Source organism: Scyliorhinus canicula, chromosome 31 (genome assembly GCF_902713615.1).
Source record: "Scyliorhinus canicula chromosome 31, sScyCan1.1, whole genome shotgun sequence".
NCBI classification, from domain to species: Eukaryota; Metazoa; Chordata; class Chondrichthyes; order Carcharhiniformes; family Scyliorhinidae; genus Scyliorhinus; species Scyliorhinus canicula.
In genome coordinates, this window is record NC_052176.1 from 7,918,088 (window position 1) to 7,938,974 (window position 20,887).

General features: G+C 56.0%; 1 protein-coding gene across 1 annotated transcript in view; it reads right to left on the minus strand.

The window, feature by feature from the left end:
- Positions 1–3,390: 3,390 nt before the first annotated feature.
- The window catches only part of gsdf (gonadal somatic cell derived factor), a 45,289-nt gene continuing 27,792 nt past the window's right edge, over positions 3,391–20,887 (minus strand). Inside the window, exons 2-4 of the mRNA XM_038787356.1 lie at positions 19,618–19,737; positions 13,879–14,015; positions 3,391–3,748 (exon numbers count right to left, since the gene is read on the minus strand). Coding sequence (XP_038643284.1) covers positions 3,638–3,748; positions 13,879–14,015; positions 19,618–19,737 — 368 coding nt within the window. The 3' untranslated portion in view covers positions 3,391–3,637. The remainder of the gene's footprint in view (positions 3,749–13,878; positions 14,016–19,617; positions 19,738–20,887) is intronic.

The following is a 20,887-nucleotide window of genomic DNA, read 5'->3' on the forward strand; positions in this document are numbered from 1 at the left end:
GGAAACCATCTCCGATTCACTTCCTGCGTGGGCTTCATTTATCTTCTGAAGCGAATTGATTGCGGTGTGAGGTCAGAAAATGTGTGAGAGTTTGGAGAGCTGGCAGGAAGAGAGGGGACGTAAAATCGGGTATAATTTCTTTTGAAGTATGGGAGCCTTGTCGCAACTGTACAGGGGACTGGTGTGAGCACGTCTGGAGCACCGTGAACCGTTTTAAGGAACGATATTGTTTAACTGGAGGTGGTTCAGAGACGATTCACCAGGATGGGTGGCTCAGTGGTTAGCAGCGCCAGGGACCCGGGCTCGATTCCAGCCTTGGGTGACACACAGGAGTCTGCACGTTCTTCCATGGCGAAGCAGGGTTGATGGGCCGAATGGTAGACTCCTCTCGGGTTTTATACGTCCTCATGTCGCCGAGAGGCACCACCAGCCCAACTGAAGTGCAGCACCCAGTGAAAGTCTGATTGGGCCAGGCCCTCACTGTCAGCCCTTGTCCAGGCGAGCCCGCAGTGGGAACACGTGACGTCTGCAGTACCATCTCCCATCCAATGGGCCGCTTCCAATGAATGGCAACACTGGGGATTGAGTGGGAGAATTCCCTTTGCTTACTGGAACTTTATCACTTCTCCTGGCCTGATTCAGCCACCCGCGAAGCTGTGAATTGGGGTCTCGATGGGGGGTGGATTGGGGTCTCGGGGGGTGGGTGGGTTGGGGTCTCGATGGGGGGTGGATTGGGGTCTCGGGGGTGGATTGGGGTCTCGATGGGGTGGGTTGGGGTCTCGATGGGGTGGGTTGGGGTCTCGATGGGGGGGTGGATTGGGGTCTCGATGGGGGGTGGATTGGGGTCTCGATGGGGGGGTGGATTGGGGTCTCGATGGGGAGGTGGATTGGGGTCTCAATGGGGTGGGTTGGGGTCTCGATTGGGGGGGGTGGATTGGGGTCTCGGGGGGGGGGTGGATTGGGGTCTCGGGGGGGGGGGTGGATTGGGGTCTCGATGGGGCGTGGATTGGGGTCTCGATGGGGGGATGGATTGGGGTCTCGATAGGGGGTGGATTGGGTCTCGGAGGGGGGGGGGGATGGATTGTTGTCTCGATGGGTGGATTGGGGTCTCGATGGGGGGTGGTTTGGGGTCTCGGGGGGGGGGGGTGGGTTGGGGTCTCGATGGGGGGTGGATTGGGGTCTCGGGGGTGGATTGGGGTCTCGATGGGGGGGGTGGATTGGGGTCTCGGGGGTGGATTGGGGTCTCGATGGGGGGTGGATTGGGGTCTCGATGGGGGGGTGGATTGGGGTCTCGATGGGGGGGTGGATTGGGGTCTCGATTGGGGAGGTGGATTGGGGTCTCGATGGGGAGGTGGATTGGGGTCTCGATGGGGGGGTGGGTTGGGGTCTCGATGGGGAGGTGGATTGGGGTCTCGATGGGGAGGTGGATTGGGGTCTCGATGGGGGGGTGGATTGGGGTCTCGATGGGGGGGTGGATTGGGGTCTCGATGGGGAGGTGGATTGGGGTCTCGATGGGGGGGTGGATTGGGGTCTCGATGGGGAGGTGGATTGGGGTCTCGATGGGGGGGTGGATTGGGGTCTCGATGGGGGGTGGATTGGGGTCTCGATGGGTGGATTGGGGTCTCGATAGGGGGTGAATTGGGGTCTTGATGGGGGGTGGATTGGGGTCTCGGGGGGTGGATTGGGGTCTCGATGGGGGGGGTGGATTGGGGTCTCGATGGGGGGGTGGATTGGGGTCTCGATGGGGAGGTGGATTGGGGTCTCGATGGGGGGTGGATTGGGGTCTCGATGGGTGGATTGGGGTCTCGATGGGGTAGATTGGGGTCTCGATGGGGGGTGGATTGGGGTCTCGATGGGGTGGATTGGGGTCTCGGGGGGTGGATTGGGGTCTCGATGGGGGGTGGATTGGGGTCTCGATGGGGGGTGGATTGGGGTCTCGATGGGGTGGATTGGGGTCTGGATGGGGGGTGGATTGGGGTCTCGATGGGGGTTGGATTGGGGTCTCGATGGGGGGTGGATTGGGGTCTCGATGGGGGGGTGGATTGTCTCGGGGGGTGGGACTGGGATCTCGATGGGGCGTGGATTGGGGTGATTGGGAGGGGTGTGTGGATTGGGGTCTCAATGGGGAGATGATTGGTTCTCGGGGAGGGGTGGAGGATTGGGGTCTCGATGGGGGTGGTGGATTGTTGTCTCGGGGTGTGGGGGTGGGGTGGGGTTGGATTGGGGTCATGATGGGGGGAGGATTGGGGGTTGGATTGGGGTCTCGGGGGGGGGGTGGATTGCGGTCTTGGTGGGGGGGTTGGATTGGGGTCTCGGGGGGGGGGGGGGGGTGGATTGTCTCGGGGGGTGGGACTGGGATCTCGATGGGGTGTGGATTGGGGTGTTTGGGAGGGAGTGAGTAGAAGCCAGGTGGGGAGGAAAGGCAGGCAGGTCAAGAGGGCCACTGGAGTATAAATGGGCCTTCTGATTGTGCTCCACCCTCCCACCCTTTGTTGCATTTGGGGCTGTCCCTACGGAGGTGCAATCGATCTGCTGGCGTCTGAACGCACTGTGATGTTGGTGGGACTATTGGGGAAAGGCCCTCTCCAGCTAGGCCGGGGCAGAGCCTGCATTGAGGGTGGGGGAGGTCTCTTGTCGGGCGTAACAAAGGCTCCAGGTTTGTGGGCCGTTCTGTGGATGAGGGAGTGTGCGGGGGAGTGCGAGCGACAGGCGGGGGAGTGCGAGCGACAGGCGGGGGAGTGCGAGCGACAGGCGGGGGAGTGCGAGCGACAGGCGGGGGAGTGCGAGCGACAGGCGGGGTAATGAAGAGACCAATGGATAAAGGAAGAGAGGCTGATGGGCATCAAACTTTGACGTGAGGTTCAAACTGCATGTTCCCAAATCCCTTCCCAAAATACACACAATTAATTCTGCTTCCAGACTTCAGCTCATAAAAGAATTGTATTCCGAAAATGAACAGTTATCTTAATAAATCTCGTAGATAGCCATTGACATCATTCACCCGCACTGAACAGCCCTGCTCCCCCTACATTGACCCTACCCGCTCCCCCTACATTGACCCTACCCGCTCCCCCTACATTGACCCAACACACTTCCCCCCCCCCTCCCCCACAACGACCCAGCCCCACATTACCCCATTCCCCTCACATCAACCCAGCCCCACATTACCCCATTCCCCTCACATCAACCCAGCCTCACATTACCCCATTCCCCCCACATCGACCCAGCCCCACATTACCCCATTCCCCTCACATCAACCCAGCCCCACATTACCCCATTCCCCCCACATCGACCCAGCCCCACATTACCCCATTCCCCTCACATCAACCCAGCCCCACATTACCCCATTCCCCCCACATCGACCCAGCCCCACATTACCCCATTCCCACCCACAGTCAGAATTAAAAAAACAAAAAATCCTCCATTCCCATCACCAACTTTCCCTCCTCTGAATATGCACATTCCTCATCCGCAATGCCGCCAGAAACCGACCGGAAAAATAGTTTTCTCAATGTCCATGTGTGATCTCGATGATCCGAATTCAGATATTTGCAATAGGTGTTTGTTAAATGTGAATCGGAGAGACCATCTCCGATGGGGGTGGGTGGGAGGGAATCTCGCGACTCCTTCCTGTTGTCTACCAGCCACATTCTTCAGTCAGGGGGATGTTACTCGTGACCAACGAGAGGTCTTCGTCCACGTAGACGATTGGGATCCACGCCGTCTTCACTGCCTTACAGCAGCTTCTCTGTGGAGACACGAGAAGGAGAACGCCGCTCAGAATGAGGTTTACGCACGTGTTCAAATGTGGCTTCGTTACAGATACCGTCGTTCAAATCACCTCAGAGAGGTCTACGGGGGGGTGACACTGTTGCCTCACGGCGCTAAGGACCCCGGTTTGATCCCGATCACTGCCCGTGTGGAGATTGCACATTCTCCCCGTGTCTGTGTGGGTCTCAGCCCCCACAGCCTAAAGATGTGCCGGGTAGGTGGTTTGGCCACTCGATTGAGGTCCACCAACAAAGCAGAAGAGAGGAAACAAACTGAGGTCCAAAACAATAAAGGGCCCCCTCCTATCAGGGGCACTGTGCGAACGTAACAAAGATCCACGGAAACTTAAAAACATCAAAGAAGAGTACAATCAAACGGACCAATAAAGCACCCCAACCCCTATGGTGCATGGTAGGCCTTGATGGTGCCCGTGGACACCGCATGCACCCTTTCCAGGGACAGCCGGCTGTGAATGTAGCCGCGGGAAACGGGCAGTCTGGTTGGACGAACCCCGTTTTGGTCGCCCGCTGCCTGGCCCTGCAGACGATTGGTTGGCCAAGCTAAATTGCCCCTTAATTGGAAAAATTAAAACAAATACAAAATAAAGGAATCTTAAAATTAGAGCCAGGGCATTGGGGGATGAGATCAGGAGGCACTACCTCACACCCAGGGAAGTGGGAATCCGGAACCTTTCCTCCCAAAAAGCTGTTGGGTTTGAGGTTTGAGGGTTAATTGAAAACTTGAAACTGGCTGGATTTTTCTTCAACAGTATTCATAGAATTTACAGTGCAGAAGAAGGCCATTCGGCCCATCGAGTCTGCACCGGCCCTTACAAAGAGCAACCCACTCAAGCCCATGTATCTACCCTATTCCCGCAACCCCAACCTTTTTTTTTTATAAATGTTTTTATTCAGTTTTCATATTTTATATTGAACAAATTACAAATTGTTAGGAGAGAAAAAGAACAAAAAAAAACAAACAAACACGCAAAAATTAACATACATATTTACAGGTAAGCATCTTCGTAGTAGTAACTGCCCCCGCCCCCCCCCCCCTCAACATGTTTATTTAGTTTGGTTTTGGGCCTTAGCTAGCCATCGAACCCCCGTACCGAACCTGTAGCCCCCCCCCCCTCCCGCTACCTTCCCCCGACTATTCTTCCTCTTGTACATTGGCCACAAACAGGTCCCGGAACAGTTGCATGAATGGCTCCCACGTTCTGTGGAAGCCGTCGTCCGACCCTCGGATGGCAAATTTGATTTTCTCCATTTGGAGAGATTCCGAGAGGTCGGACAGCCAGTCCGCAGCTCTGGGTGGTGCTGCTGACCGCCAGCCAAACAGGATTCTACGGCGGGCGATCAGGGAGGCAAAGGCAAGGGCGTCCGCCCTCCTCCCCAGGAATAGATCTGGCTGTTCTGAAACCCCGAAGACCGCCACTATCGGGCATGGCTCCACCCTCACTCCCACCACTTTGGACATAACCTCGAAGAAGGCTGTCCAGTACTCCACGAGTCTGGGGCAAGACCAGAACATGTGGGCGTGGTTGGCCGGGCCTCGTTGGCACCGTTCACATCTGTCTTCCACCTCCGGGAAGAACCTACTCATACGGGTTCTTGTTAAGTGGGCTCTATGTACCACTTTTAGTTGCGTCAGGCTGAGCCTTGCGCACGTGGAGGTGGAGTTGACCCTATGCAGTGCTTCGCTCCAGAGTCCCCACCCTATCTCCATCCCCAGGTCGTCCTCCCATTTCCTTCTTGTTGCGTCCAGTACGGTGTCGTCCCTATCTACCAGTCGGTCATACATGTCACTACAGTTCCCTTTCTCTAGGATACTTGCGTCCAGTAGGTCTTCCAGTAGTGTCTGTCGTGGCGGTTGTGGGTACGTCCTTGTCTCCTTTCGTAGGAAGTTTTTGAGCTGCAGGTACCGTAGCTCGTTCCCCCCAGCTAGCTGAAATTTCTCTGTCAGTTCGTCCAGTGTTGCGATCCTGTCGTCCGTGTATAGGTCCCTGACTGTCAGTGTCCCCCCGTCCTGCCTCCACCTTTTGAAGGTGGCGTCAGTCAGTGCTGGTGTGAACCTATGGTTGTTGCAGATGGGAGCCCTGTTCGACATTTTGGTCAGGCCAAGTTGCTGCCGCAGTTGGTTCCAGGATTGGAGGGTGGCTGTCACCACTGGGCTGCTGGAGTGTTTTTTGGGTGGGGATGGGAGTGCTGCCGTGGCGAGGGCCCGGAGGGAGGTTCCCACGCAGGAGGCCTCCTCCGCACGCACCCACTCAGCCTCTGGCTCCTGGATCCATCCCCTTACTCGCTCGGCTGTTGCTGCCCAGTGGTAGAATTGTAGATTCGGGAGGGCTAGCCCTCCCCTGGTTTTTGTTTTTTGTAAGACCTTCTTTGGGATCCTAGCATTTTTACCCCCCCATACGAACGCCATGATGAGTTTGTCCAGCGCTTTGAAAAAGGCCTTGGGGATGTAGATCGGAATGGATCTAAACAGGAAGAGGAACCTGGGCAGTACGTTCATTTTGATCGTCTGAACTCTCCCCGCGAGGGAGAGTGGGAGTGTGTTCCATCTTTGCAGGTCCTTTTTAACTTCCTCCGTCAGGCTGGTGAGGTTCCATTTGTGGATCCCTTTCCAGTCATGGGCTATTTGGATCCCCAGGTAGCGGAATTTATGTCGGGCTTGATTGAACGGCAGCCCCTTTAGTGCCCCCCCCCCCCCCCCCCCCCTTGCGGGTGTACTGGGAAGATCTCACTTTTGCTCATGTTGAGTTTGTAGCCCGAGAAGGCTCCAAACTCTTTCAGGAGCGCGATGATTCCGTCCATGCTGCTTTGTGGGTCCGAGATATAGAGGAGCAGATCATCCGCATAGAGTGAGACTCTGTGCTCTCTACCTCCCCTTCGGATCCCCCTCCAATTTTTTGCTGCCCTGAGCGCGATTGCTAGCGGTTCAATTGCTAGTGCGAACAGCAGCGGGGACAGTGGGCATCCTTGTCTGGTGCCCCTGTGCAGCTGGAAGTATTGGGAGTTGGTATTGTTGGTCTGTACACTCGCCATGGGAGCGTTGTACAGGAGCTTTATCGCAACCCCAACCTAACATTTTCCGGACACTAAGGGCAATTTAGCGCGGCCAATCCACCTAACCCGCACATCTTTGGATTGTGGGAGGAAACCGGAGGAAACCCACACACATACGGGGAGAACGTGCAGACTCCGCACAGACAGTGACCCAGCCGGGGACCGAACCTGGGACCCTGGAGCTCTGAAGCAATTGCGCTAACCACTATGCCCTCAAAGGCTGTGGGGTCTTGATTCTGTCCTGGGAGCTCATTAAATGTCAGAAAGGGCTGAATGGGCTCAATACTCAATATGTTTGATTGGCTCCCCATCAAACACTCCCAGGACAGGTACAGCACGGGGTTCGATACAGAGTAAAGCTCCCTCTACACTGTCCCCATCAAACACTCCCAGGACAGGTACAGCACGGGGTTAGATACAGAGTAAAGCTCCCTCTACACTGTCCCCATCAAACACTCCCAGGACAGGTACAGCACGGGGTTAGATACAGAGTAAAGCTCCCTCTGCACTGTCCCCATCAAACACTCCCAGGACAGGTACAGCACTGGGTTAGATACAGAGTAAAGCTCCCTCTACACTGTCCCCATCAAATTTGGGAAGATCAGTGCGTCTATAGAGCAGTACCTGTGCCCATCACTGCACAGACAGAGCCGCACATCTGGACGTGTTAGTTGCTGTGCAGTCACGCACAGCTGGGAAGTATTGGTGCATTGAGAGAGCCACACAGCGAGGAAAACAGACAGAGAGAATGACACATTGGGAGGTATCAGCGGAGGGACAGAATAAGTCAGCTGGGATGAATTCTGCACCGACGGAATACCACATCTGGGAGAGCTAGCGCACAGAAACCATCACACATCTGTGCACATTCGCCCCCTGGCCGAGACATATTAAACTCGGATGTAAAAGCTCCCAGGGTCGCTTTTGGAATACTACGGATGAGGTGTCCTTTACCCAACATCATTTAAACAAACAATCTGGGTATTACCGCATTGCTGCCTGTGGGATCTTGCTGTGTACAAATCGGCTGCTGCATTGTCCGACGTGACGACTGGGACTACACTTCCAAAAAGTGGCTGGGCAGGTGGGTGCTGTGTTATGTACTCTGGGATAACACAGGCTGCAACTCGATGCAGCTTTGACCAAAAGATCCTCCAGACTTTGAAGTAAGTTGAATGTGATTTATTGAACCATTAGCACAGTTCTCTACGAGTTCGACTCTCCTGCTAATCTTGCTATTGTATCTCAGTCTAACTAACCAGTCTGTTCTAAGCCACGTGGTGGGTGTGATGCTTCTGATCTGCCCCTGTCCTACTCTCCAAGTGTCACCTGTGGAAAGAGACAGAGCATGTGTGCCCCGTCCTTATATATGGGTTGTGTAATGCCCCCTTGTGGTAGAGTCACCTCTGGATGTCTTGACTGTCCATTGGCCGTGTCCTATTCTATGTGTTCATTAGCTGTATGTCTGTGTGTCATGACATCTCCGGTGCTCCCTCTAGTGTTTACTTAATTGTAGTGTATTTACATTAACCCCCTTGTGTATTTACAGTGATGCATATCACCACAGTAGGCAAGCTGGTTCGGGAGGCTATGTGTTTATTAGCCAAGGAATCGAATACAAGAGCAGGGAGGTCAGGCTGGAACTGTACAAAACACGGGCTAGGCCACAATTGGGGTACTGCGGGCAGTTCTGGTCACCACATGATAGGGAGGATGGGGAGAGGGCGCAGAGGAGATTTGCCAGAATGCTGCCTGAGCTATGAGGAGATTGAATAAGCTGGGGCTGTTTGCCTTGGACAGTGAAGGTTGAGAAGGGAACCTGCTAGAGGGGTAGAGGATGATGAGGGGGATAGATTGGGCGGCTAGGAAGGCACTTTTTCTATTAATAGAGGGCTCAATAATCAGAGAGGGATAGATTTAAGTTAAGAGGCAGAAGACAAAGGGCGCGATTCTCCGCCACCACAGTGGGTGGGAGAATAGCGGGAGGTCCGCTCCCGCACCTCCCGCTATTCTCCCACCTCCCCCCGAAAATGGCGTGTCCGATTTTGCGACACGCCGCTCGGAGAAACGCGGGCCGCCTGGTTTGGAGGGTAGGTCTTATGAGGAAAGGTTGAGCGAGCTAGGGCTTTTCTCATTGGAGCGGAGGGGGATGAGAGGTGACTTAATTGAGGTGTATAAGATGATGAGAGGGATAGATAGAGTGGACGTTCAGCGACTTTTTCCTCGGGTGGATGTAGCTGTTACAAGGGGGCACAACTATAAGGTTCGGGGTGGAAGATATCGGAGGGATATCAGAGGTAGGTTCTTTACTCAGAGAGTGGTTGGGGCGTGAAACGCACTCCCAGCTATGGTAGTGGAGTCGGACACATTAGGAAGCGGTAATTGGATAGGCAGATGGAGTGCACTAGAATGATTGGGAGTAGGTTGATTTGTTCTTGGTTTCAGACTAGTTCGGCACAACATCGTGGGCCGAAGGGCCTGTACTGTGCTGTACAGTTCTATGTTCTAGTTCGGCACAACATCGTAGGCCGAAGGGCCTGTACTGTGCTGTACAGTTCTATGTTCTAGTTCGGCACAACATCGTAGGCCGAAGGGCCTGTACTGTGCTGTACAGTTCTATGTTCTAGTTCGGCACAACATCGTAGGCCGAAGGGCCTGTACTGTGCTGTACAGTTCTATGTTCTGTGTACTTGTGACAATAATAAAGATTATTATTATGTCCTGCTGTCATGTGTACATCCTGGAGCGTGGGGGGGGCAGAGATTCTCCACTGGGGTGGGCGGGGTTTCCACAAGAAAGATCGAATGGTCATTGGGAGCACATTGCTTTGACAGAAGGACGTGGCTCGCAGCCAATTAAACTGTAAATAAGCAAACAAGCAAGTTCCAAGTGCGAAGCTCTCTCAGTGCATTTAATCTCTGCAAATTCCACCCTCCAGCACTGATGATTGGCCGGTTTCTGACCCCTTGCGCAGGCTCCAGCTCCTGACCGAGGAAGAGACAGTAGTCAATCCGAGATCTCTGGCCAGGGGGGAGGAGAGGGAGGGAGGGGGGGGGGGGCTGGCGTACACGAATGGCAGCTGGACGAAGAACGTCGAGAGATTTGAAAGGATCGCCACTTCTACGGAGCAGAGGCTTTCAAGCAGAATCGGGTCGAGACGACGAAGCAAGGTCAGGCTGACACATCGGAAGGTGAGGGATGGTCAGTGCGCGGAGTCGCAAAATAACCGTTGACGAGGTGAGGGGGGGGTGGGAGGTTTTGGGATAAACCTTGTTACCCAGAGGGTGGTGAGGGTCTGGAGCGCACTGCCCTGGGAGGGTATTAGAGGCCTCACATCCTTTCAAAAGTACCTGGATGAGCACTTGGCACGGCCTAGAGTTCAAGGCCGTGGGCCAAGAGCTGGCAAATGGGATTAGGGGGCAGATCAGCTGTTTTTCATGTGTCGGTGCTGACCCGGATGGGCCGAAGGGCCTGTTCCGCACTGTGTGAGTCTGCCGAGGAGCTCGCAAGCGATTGTCTGACCTGTGCCCGCAGTGCTGCCACTGTCACCACATTCACCAACACTCGCCACAGGGATGTTCAACGCTGGTAACTTGCATTTGCGTAGCGCCTTTCAAGGCAGTAATCTGCCTCCGCAGGAGGGGTAATCGGACAAAATCTGACACTGAGACACATCGGGAGAGATGTCGGTACGGGTGGTGGCAAACATCTGAGAGGAGGGGGAGAGAGAGAGGGAGGGAGAGAGAGAGACAGACAGAGAGTGAGACAAAGAAAGAGAGAGAGAGAAAGAAGGAGGGAGAGAGAGAGAGAGAGAGAGAGAGAGAGAAGACAGAGGGAGAGAGAAAGAAAGAGAGAGAGAGAGAAGAAGGAGGGAGAGAGAAAGAAAGAGAGAGAGAGAGAAAGAAGGAGGGAGAGAGAGAGTGAGAGAGAGAGGGAGAAGGAGAGAGACAGAGAGAGGGAGAGAGAAATAAAGAGGGAGAGAGAGCGAGAGAGAAAGAAACAGGGAGAGAGACAGAGAGAGGGAGAGAGAGAGCGGGAGAGGAGAGAGAGACAGAGAGAGAGAGACAGAGACAGAGACAGAGAGAGAGGTATAGGGAGGGAACTCCAGCCCCCCCCCCCCCACCCCCCTCCCCCGAAGGCCTCGGCCGCCAATGTGGAGGGGTTAAAATCTGGACTGTTCAAGAGGCTGGAATGGAGGGTAGGGGGTGGGGGTGGGGGGTGGTGGGGTGGGTGGGGGGTGGTGGGGGGGGTGGGGGTGGTGGGGGAGTGGGGTGGGGGATGGTGGGGTGGTGGGGGGGTGGGGGGTGGTGGGGGGAGGGGGGGTGGGGGTGGTGGGGTGGTGGAGGGTGGGGGGTGGTGGGGTGGGTGGGGTGTGGTGGGGGGGTGGGGGGTGGTGGAGGGTGGGGGGGGGTGGGGGTGGGGGGGGGTGGGGGCTGGTGGAGGGTGGGGGGTGGTGGGGTGGGTGGGGGGTGGTGGGTGGGTGGGGGGTGGTGGGGGGGTGGTGGGGGGAGTGGGGTGGGGGGTGTGGGGAGCAGTGTAGAGATCTCAGAGGGTTGGAGGTTCTGGGGGCGAGGGGGGGCTGTGGAGGTGAGGGGAGAGGGATTGAGGCCATGGACCTCTTTGACAACAAAGATCAACAACCGACTCTGTGTTGAGGGAGTGAAAGGGAAATATTTACATGCCTGTAATTGTGCAACTTCTTTTATTTACACCCGAGGGCTGTGGAACATTTAGAACCTGGAGGAGTGGGAGGGGAGGAGTGTGGTGTTGGGGGGCGGTATCGGATCAAGATGATGTTGGAAACACTGCATTAAAAACACAGCCGGAATAGGGAAACGTTCGGGAGCGTTAACGGAATTGCATATCAGGGAACAGGTATCGAAACCGAAATAAACAACATATGGAGTATGCTGGAATCTGGAACAATAACAGCTGGACTTCAGTAAGTCTGGAAGTGCCTGAGAGGAAAGACGACTCGTGTCTTGGGTGGCGGAGCGGTTAGCACCGCTGCATCGCAGCGTCGGAGACCCGGGTTCGATTCCGGCCTTGTGTCACACTGTGCAACGTTCTCCCCCCGTGTCTGCGTGGGTTTCCTCCGGGTGCTCCGGTTTCCTCCCACAGTCCAAAGATGTGCCAGTTAGGTGGATCGGCCATGCTAAATTGCCCCTTAGTGTCCAAAAGGTTAGGTGGGTTTACGGGGATAAGGCGGGTGATCGGCCCTCGGCAGGGGGCTCTTTCAGAGGGCCGGTGCAGATACGATGGGCCGAATGGCCTCCTTCAGCACTCTCGGGATCCGATGACTGAATTTTGTTTGCCGTTTCATCTGACCTAACTAGAGGGAGCGTGTGCTCAATATTAAAGCGTAGCTGGGAGAGATTGCAACAAGGTGCGTCAACCTTGAGAACAAAAGGCGGATGGCATGGCCTGGCCGTGGGGGGGGGGGGGGGGGGCTTTCATTGAAGCATGTACGCAGATAGAAGGGAGATAGGTATAGAAACGTATTTGGCAGGTTTAGTATCAGGTTGCAGAGGGACATAAATACGCTGCAGAGCTGGGCGGAGAAGTGGCAAATGGAGTTTAATGTAGAAAAATGTGAGGTGATTCATTTTGGAAAGAATAACAGTAATGCGGAATATTTGGCTAATGGTAAGATTCTTGGTAGTGTGGATGAGCAGAGAGATCTCGGTGTCCATGTACATAGATCCCTGAAAGTTGCCATCCAGGTTGATAGGGTTGTTAAGAAGGCCTATGGTGTGTTAGCTTTTATTGGTAGAGGGATTGAGTTTCGGAGTCATAGAACATAGAACAGTACAGCACAGTACAGAACAGGCCCTTCGGCCCTCGATGTTGTGCCAAGCGATGATCACCCTACTCAAACCCACGTATCCACCCTATACCCCCAACAACCCCCCCCTTAACCTTACTTTTTACGATACTACGGGCAATTTAGCATGGCCAATCCACCTAACCCGCACATCTTTGGACTGTGGGAGGAAACCGGAGCACCCGGAGGAAACCCACGCACACACGGGGAGGACGTGCAGACTCCACACAGACAGTGACCCAGTCGGGAATCGAACCTGGGACCCTGGAGCTGTGAAGCAATTATGCTAACCACCATGCTACCGTGCTACATGTGGTCATGTTGCAGCTGTACAAAACTCTGGTGCGGCTGCATTTGGAGTATTGCGTACAGTTCTGGTCACCGCATTATAGGAAAGATGTGGAAGCATTAGAAAGGGTGCAGAGGAGATTTACCAGGATGTTGCCTGGTATGGAGGGAAGGTCTTATGAGGAAAGGCTGAGGGAATTTTCGTTAGAGAGAAGAAGGTTATGAGGTGATTTGATTGAGGCATTTAAGATGATCAGAGGATTAGATAGGGTGGACAGTGAGAGCCTTTTTCCTCGGATGGTGATGTCCAGCACGAGGGGACATAGCTTTAAATTGAAGGGAGATAGATATAGGGCAGATGTCAGAGGTAGGTTCTTTACTCAGAGAGTAGTAAGGGCGTGGAATGCCCTGCCTGCAACAATAGTGGACTCGCCAACATTAAGCGCATTTAAATGGTCATTGAATAAACATATGGATGATAAGGGAATAGTGTAGATGGGCTTTAGAGGGGTTTCACAGGTCGGCGCAACATCGAGGGCCGAAGGGCCTGTACTGCGCTGTAATGTTCGATTCTTCATACCTCTGCACAGGACGTATGGCACACACATCTGGGAGCATTATTGCAGAGGCAGAATCACATCAGGGAGGTGAGGATGGAGAAACAAACATCTGGGGCACGGGGCGAGTTGCAACACATCTGGAAACGACGTACCAGGTCAGACAGGGTGCCACCCCCTAGCTTCCAGAATTGTCACCCCCTCCCTGGCCTTCTGTCCCTGACATGGCCCCCGTCAGGGCAGCGAGGGTGCCCCCTCCACCCCCGAAGCTCGTACCTAAGGGTACAGCACAGGACGCACCCCTACCCACCACCCCGCCATGCTTCCTCCCACCCCCTCCTCCATCCTACACGGAGCCGGCACTTACCCTGGGAGCTTTCGATCGCGAGGAGGGACGGTCCTGGGGACAGCGAGGCGATACCACATCCCGGGCGTGCCTGCAGCTGGCACACGCCACGTAAGTAATTTGCTCCGGGTAGACTATCCAGTGATCCCAACCGAGGTCTAGGGAAAGGCACAAGGCAAAGACGGTGAACGTTACAACTTACACTGAGTCAAAAACCAAAGGCTGGCTAACGGAACTGACGGGAATAGACGGGGATGGGGGTTATGGGGATGGGGGTTATGGGGATGGGGATGGGGGTTATGGGGATGGGGGTTATGGGGATGGGGGTTATGGGGATGGGGGTTATGGGGATGGGGGTTATGGGGATGGGGGTTATGGGGATGGGGTGGGGTTATGGGGATGGGGATGGGGGTTATGGGGATGGGGGTTATGGGGATGGGGGTTATGGGGGTGGGGGTTATGGGGATGGGGGTTATGGGGATGGGGGTTATGGGGATGGGGTGGGGTTATGGGGATGGGGGTTATGGGGATGGGGGTTATGGGGATGGGGGTTATGGGGATGGGGGTTATGGGGATGGGGGTTATGGAGATGGGGGTTATGGGGATGGGGGTTATGGGGATGGGGGTTATGGGGGTGGGGTTATGGGGGTGGGGGTTATGGGGATGGGGGTTATGGGGATGGGGGTTATGGGGATGGGGAGGGGTTATGGGGATGGGGTTATGGGGGGGGGTTATGGGGATGGGGGTATGGGGATGGGGTTATGGGGATGGGGTGGGTTATGGGGATGGGGGTCATGGGGATGGGGGTTATGGGGATGGGTGGGTTATGGGGATGGGTGGGGTTATGGGGATGGGATGGGGGTTATGGGTGGGGTGTTATGGGATGGGGGTTTATGGGGATGGGGGTTATGGGGATGGGGGGTTATGGGCAGATGGATGGGGGTTATGGGGATGGGGGTTATGGGGAGGGATGGGGGTTATGGGGTGGGGGTTATGGGGATGGGGGGGTTATGGGGATGGGGGTTATGGGGATGGGGGTTTGGGGATGGGGGTTATGGGGATGGGGTTATGGGGATGGGTGGGGTTATGGGGATGGGTGGGGTTATGGGAGGGTGGGGTTATGGGGATGGGGTGGGGTTATGGGGATGGGGATGGGGGTTATGGGGAGGGGGTTATGGGGATGGGGGTTATGGGGATTGGGGTTATGGGGCTGGGGGTGGGGGTTATGGGGATGGGGGTTATGGGGATGGGGGTTATGGGGATGGGGGTTATGGGGATAGTGTGGGGTTATGGGGATGGGGTGGGGTTATGGGGATGGGGGTTATGGGGATGGGGGTTATGGGGATGGGGTGGGGTTATGGGGATGGGGTGGGGTATGGGGATGGGGGTTATGGGGATAGTGTGGGGTTATGGGGATGGGGTGGGTTATGGGATGGGGTGGGGTTATGGGGATGGGGGTTATCGGGATGGGGTTATGGGGATGGGGTTATGGGGGTGGGGTGGGATTATGGGGATGGGGTGGGGGTTATGGGGATGGGTTATGGGGATGGGCGGGGTTATGGGGATGGGGGTTATGGGGATGGGTTATGGGGGTGGGGTGGGATTATGGGGATGGGGGGGGGGGTATGGGGGGGGGTTATGGGGATAGGGGTTATGGGGATGGGGATTATGGGGATGGGGTGGGGGTTATGGGGATGGGGGTTATGGGGATGGAGGTTATGGGGATGGGGTTATGGGGATGGAGGTTATGGGGATGGGGTGGGGGTTATGGGGATGGGGTTATGGGGATGGGGGTTATGGGGATGGGGGTTATGGGGATGGGGTGAGGTTATGGGGATGGGGTGGGGCTATGGGGATGGGGCGGGGTTATGGGGATGGGGGTTATGGGGATGGGGGTTATGGGGATGGGGTGGGGTTATGGTGATGGGGATGGGTGTTATGGGGATAGGGTGGGGGTTATGGGGATGGGGATGGGGGCTATGGGGATGGGGGTTATGGGGATGGGGGTTATGGGGATGGGGTGGGGGTTATGGGGAGGGGGGTTATGGGGATGGGGGTTATGGGGATGGGGGTTATGGGGATGGGGTGGCGTTATGGGGATGGGGTTATGGGGATGAGGGTTATGGGGATGGGGGTTATGGGGATGGGGGTTATGGGGATGGGGGTTATGGGGATGGGGGTTATGGGGATGGGGGTTATGGGGGTGGGGTGGGGTTATGGGGATGGGGTGGGGGTTATGGGGATGGGGTTATGGGGATGGGGGTTATGGGGATGGGGGTTATGGGGATGGGGTGAGGTTATGGGGATGGGGTGGGGTAATGGGGATGGGGTGGGGTAATGGGGATGGGTGGGGGTTATGGGGATGGGGGTTATGGGGATGGGGGTTATGGGGATGGGGTGGGGGGTAATGGGGATGGGGTGGGGTTATGGGGATGGGGGTTATGGGGATGGGGGTTATGGGGATGGGGGTTATGGGGATGGGGTGGGGGGTTATGGGGATGGGGGTTATGGGGATGGGGGGTTATGGGGATGGGGGTGGGGTTATGGGGATGGGGGTTATGGGGATGGAGGTTATGGGGATGGGGGTTATGGGGATGGAGGTTATGGGGATGGGGGTTATGGGGATGGGGGTTATGGGGTGGGGTGGGGTTATGGGATGGGGTGGGGGTTATGGGGATGGGGTTATGGGGATGGGGGTTATGGGGATGGGGGGTTATGGGGATGGGGTGAGGTTATGGGGATGGGGTGGGCTATGGGGATGGGGCGGGGTTATGGGGATGGTGGTTATGGGGATGGGGGTTATGGGGATGGGGTGGGGTTATGGGGATGGGGTGGTGTTATGGGGATAGGGGTGGGGGTTATGGGGATGGGGGCTATGGGGATGGGGGTTATGGGGATGGGGGGTTATGGGGATGGGGGTTATGGGGATGGGGTGGGGGTTATGGGGATGGGGGTTATGGGGGATGGGGGTTATGGGATGGGGGTTATGGGATGGGGGTTATGGGGATGGGGGTTATGGGGATGGGGTTATGGGGATGGGGTGGGTTATGGGGATGGGGGTTATGGGGATGGGGTGAGGTTATGGGGATGGGGGTTATGGGGATGGGGGTTAGGGGATGGGGGTTATGGGGGTGGGGTCTATGGGGATGGGGGTTATGGGGATGGGGGTTATGGGGATGGGGTGGGGTTATGGGGATGGGGGTTATGGGGATGGGGTGAGGTTATGGGGATGGGGGTTATGGGGATGGGGGTTATGGGGATGGGGGTTATGGGGATGGGGGTTATGGGGATGGGGGTTATGGGGATGGGGGTTATGGGGATGGGGTGGGGTTATGGGGATGGGGTTATGGGGATGGGGTGAGGTTATGGGGATGGGGTGGGGGTTATGGGGATGGGGTTATGGGGATGGGGGTTATGGGGATGGGGCGGGGTTATGGGGATGGGGTGGGGTTATGGGGATGGGGTGGGGTTATGGGGATGGGGTGGGGTTATGGGGATGGGGTGGGGTTATGGGGATGGGGGTTATGGGGATGGGGGGTTATGGGGATGGGGGTTATGGGGATGGGATTTATGGGGATGGGGGTTATGGGGATGGGGTTATGGGGATGGGGGTTATGGGGATGGGGTTATGGGGATGGGGGTTATGGGGATGGGGGTTATGGGGATGGGGTGGGGTTATGGGGATAGTGTGGGGTTATGGGGATGGGGTGGGGTTATGGGGATGGGGTGGGGTTATGGGGATGGGGTGGGGTTATGGGGATGGGGATGGGGGTTATGGGGATGGGGTGGGGTTATGGGGATGGGGCGGGGTTATGGGGATGGGGGTTATAGAGAAATACAGCACAGAACAGGCCCTTCGGCCCACGATGTTGCGCCGAACATTTGTCCTAGGTTAATCATAGAATTTTGGACAATTTTCCATGGCCAATCCACCCAACCTGCACATCTTTGGACTGTGGGAGGAAACCGGAGTACCCGGAGGAAACCCACGCAGTCACGGGGAGGATGTGCAGACTCCACACAGACAGTGACCCAAGTCGAAATCGAACTTGGGACCCTGGAGCTGTGAAGCAATTGTGCTATCCACAATGCTACCGTGCTGCCCTTAAGAAGTTAACCTACACTCCATTATTCTACCCTAATCCAAGTACCTATCTAATAGCCGCTTGAAGGTCCCTAACTTTTCTGACTCAACTACTACCACAAGCAGTGCATTCCATGCCCCCACTACTCTCTGGGTTATGGGGATGGGGCGGGGTTATGGGGATGGGGTGGGGTTATGGGGTTGGGGGTTATGGGATGGGATGGGGTTATGGGGTTGGGGGTTATGGGGATTATGGGGATGGGGTGGGGGTTATGGGGATGGGGTGGGGTTATGGGGATGGGGTGGGGTTATGGGGATGGGGTGGGGTTATGGGGATGGGGCGGGGTTATGGGGATGGGGGTTATGGGGATGGGGGTTATGGGGATGGGGTGGGGTTATGGGGATTATGTGGATGGGGTGGGGTTATGGGGAAGGGGGTTATGGGGATGGGGGTTATGGGGATGGGGGTTATGGGGATGGGGTTATGGGGATGGGGGTATGGGGATGGGGCGGGGTTATGGGGATGGGGGTTATGGGGTTGGGGGTTATAGGGATGGGGTGGGGTTATGGGGATGGGGTGGGGTTATGGGGATGGGGATGGGGGTTATGGGGATGGGGGTATGGGGATGGGGGTTTATGGGGATGGGGGTTATAGGGATGGGGTGGGGTTATGGGGATGGGGATGGGGGTTATGGGGATGGGGTGGGGTTATGGGATGGGGGTTATGGGGATGGGGGTTATGGGGATGGGGGTATAGGGATGGGGTGGGGTTATGGGGATGGGGATGGGGGTTATGGGGATGGGGTGGGGTTATGGGGATGGGGGTTATGGGGATGGGGATGGGGGTTATGGGGATGGGGTGGGGTTATGGGGATGGGGGTTATGGGGATGGGGGTTATGGGGATGGGGGTTATAGGGATGGGGTGGGGTTATGGGGATGGGATGGGTGTTATGGGGATGGGGTGGGGTTATGGGGATGGGGGTTATGGGGATGGGGGTTATAGGGATGGGGGTTATGGGGATGGGATGGGGGTTATGGGGATGGGGTGGGGTTATGGGGGTTATGGGGATGGGGATGGGGGTTATGGGGATGGGGGTTATGGGGATGGGGTGGGGTTATGGGGATGGGGGTTATGGGGATGGAGGTTATGGGGATGGGTTATGGGGATGGGGTGGGGTTATGGGGATGGGGTTATGGGGATGGGGGTTATGGGGATGGGGTGGGGGTTATGGGGATGGGGGTTATGGGATGGGGAGGGGTTATGGGGATGGGTGGGGTTATGGGGATGGGGGTTATGGGGATGGGGGTTATGGGGATGGGGTTATGGGGATGGGATGGGGGTTATGGGGTGGGGGTTGAGGGGATAGGGTGGGGTAGGGGAGTGAGCCAACCTGGGAGTGCTGTTGGAGGGTTGGTGCAGGCCCGATGGGGTGAATCGTCGCCTCCAGCACTGTAGGGAATCTATGATTCTAACATTAACCCTACTGTTCTGTGATCTCTTGTTATCATTGCAACAAAACGAATCGTCCAATCCCGTACTCTGCCGTTAGCCCTATCCCAATGTTAATCCTGGTATTAATGCCTGAATGCTGAAGTTGCCCAGAGTTCCTGGCTTAGTCTCACTCCTAGCCGGAACGCTTGGTGTTAACTCCAGGAAATTAGCCGGCACGCTTACCTGTGAGGGAAATCTGGGCTGCTGTCTGACAGCAGATTTTCGGCGAGGTTGGCGTTGTGGTTTCATTGGCTTCCCTGACCAACGCCCCACTCTGCGACTGTGCGGAGCTCACAGCTGAAAGAGATTACCAGGAGAGAATGATGTTAAAATACCGTTGGATCGTCACTCGACTGAGCGGGGAAGACGAGACCTTTGAAACGAATCAACTTCTCAGAAAGGAAGGTTCCGCTTGCAATACCTGCCAGGCCTGCAGGTGGGGCTCTAACAGAGACCTTCATTCAGCAACTCGTTCAGAATTCTCTTTGTGGGGGGGGGGGGGGGGGGGGTGGTGCGTCGGTGGGCTAGGTGCAGCGTTTCTTGCTCATCTCTAATTGTCCCCTTCAAGTGAGGGCCTTGTTAGGTCACTGCAGAGAGGCAGTTCGGGTCAACCTGGCGTGGAGTCACATTTAGGGCAGACCGGGGGAAGGATGACAGATTTCTCTAAAATTAGTGAACCAGATGGGTTTTTGTTTTACAGCAGCCAATGACGGTTTTGTGGTCATTATTACGGAGATTAGTGATGGAAACTTCCAGTCGTTCAGTTGAGAGGTCAGTCAGGAGAGGGAGTGATAGGTGAGAGGTCAGTCAGGCGAGGAAGTGAAAGGTGAGGGGTCAGTCGGGAGAGGTAGCGATAGGTGAGAGGTCAGTCAGGAGAAGGAGTGAAAGGTGAGAGGTCAGTCAGGAGAAGGAGTGCAAGGTGAGAGGTCAGTCAGGAGAGGGAGAGAAAGGTGAGAGGTCAGTCAGGAGAGGGAGTGATAGGTGAGAGGTCAGTCAGGCGAGGAAGTAAAAGGTGAGGGGTCAGTCAGGAGAGGGAGCGATAGGTGAGAGGTCAGTCAGGAGAAGGAGTGAAAGGTGAGAGGTCAGTCAGGAGTAGGAGTGCAAGGTGAGAGGTCAGTCAGGAGAGGGAGAGAAAGGTGAGAGGTCAGTCAGGCGAGGAAATGAAAGGTGAGGGGTCAGTCAAGAGAAGGAGTGAAAGGTGAGATGTCAGTCAGGAGAGGGAGTGAAAGGTGAGAGGTCAGTCAAGAGAAGGAGTGAAAGGTGAGAGGTCAGTCAGGTGAGGGAGTGAAAGGTGAGAGGTCAGTCTTGAGAGGGAGTGCAAGGTGAGAGGTCAGTCAGGAGAGAGTGAAAGGTGAGAGGTCAGTCAGGAGTCAAAGTGAACGTGAGCGGAAGGTGAAGAGTGAAAGGTGAGAGGTCAGTCAGTGGTGAGAGTGAAAGGTAAGAGGTCAGTCAG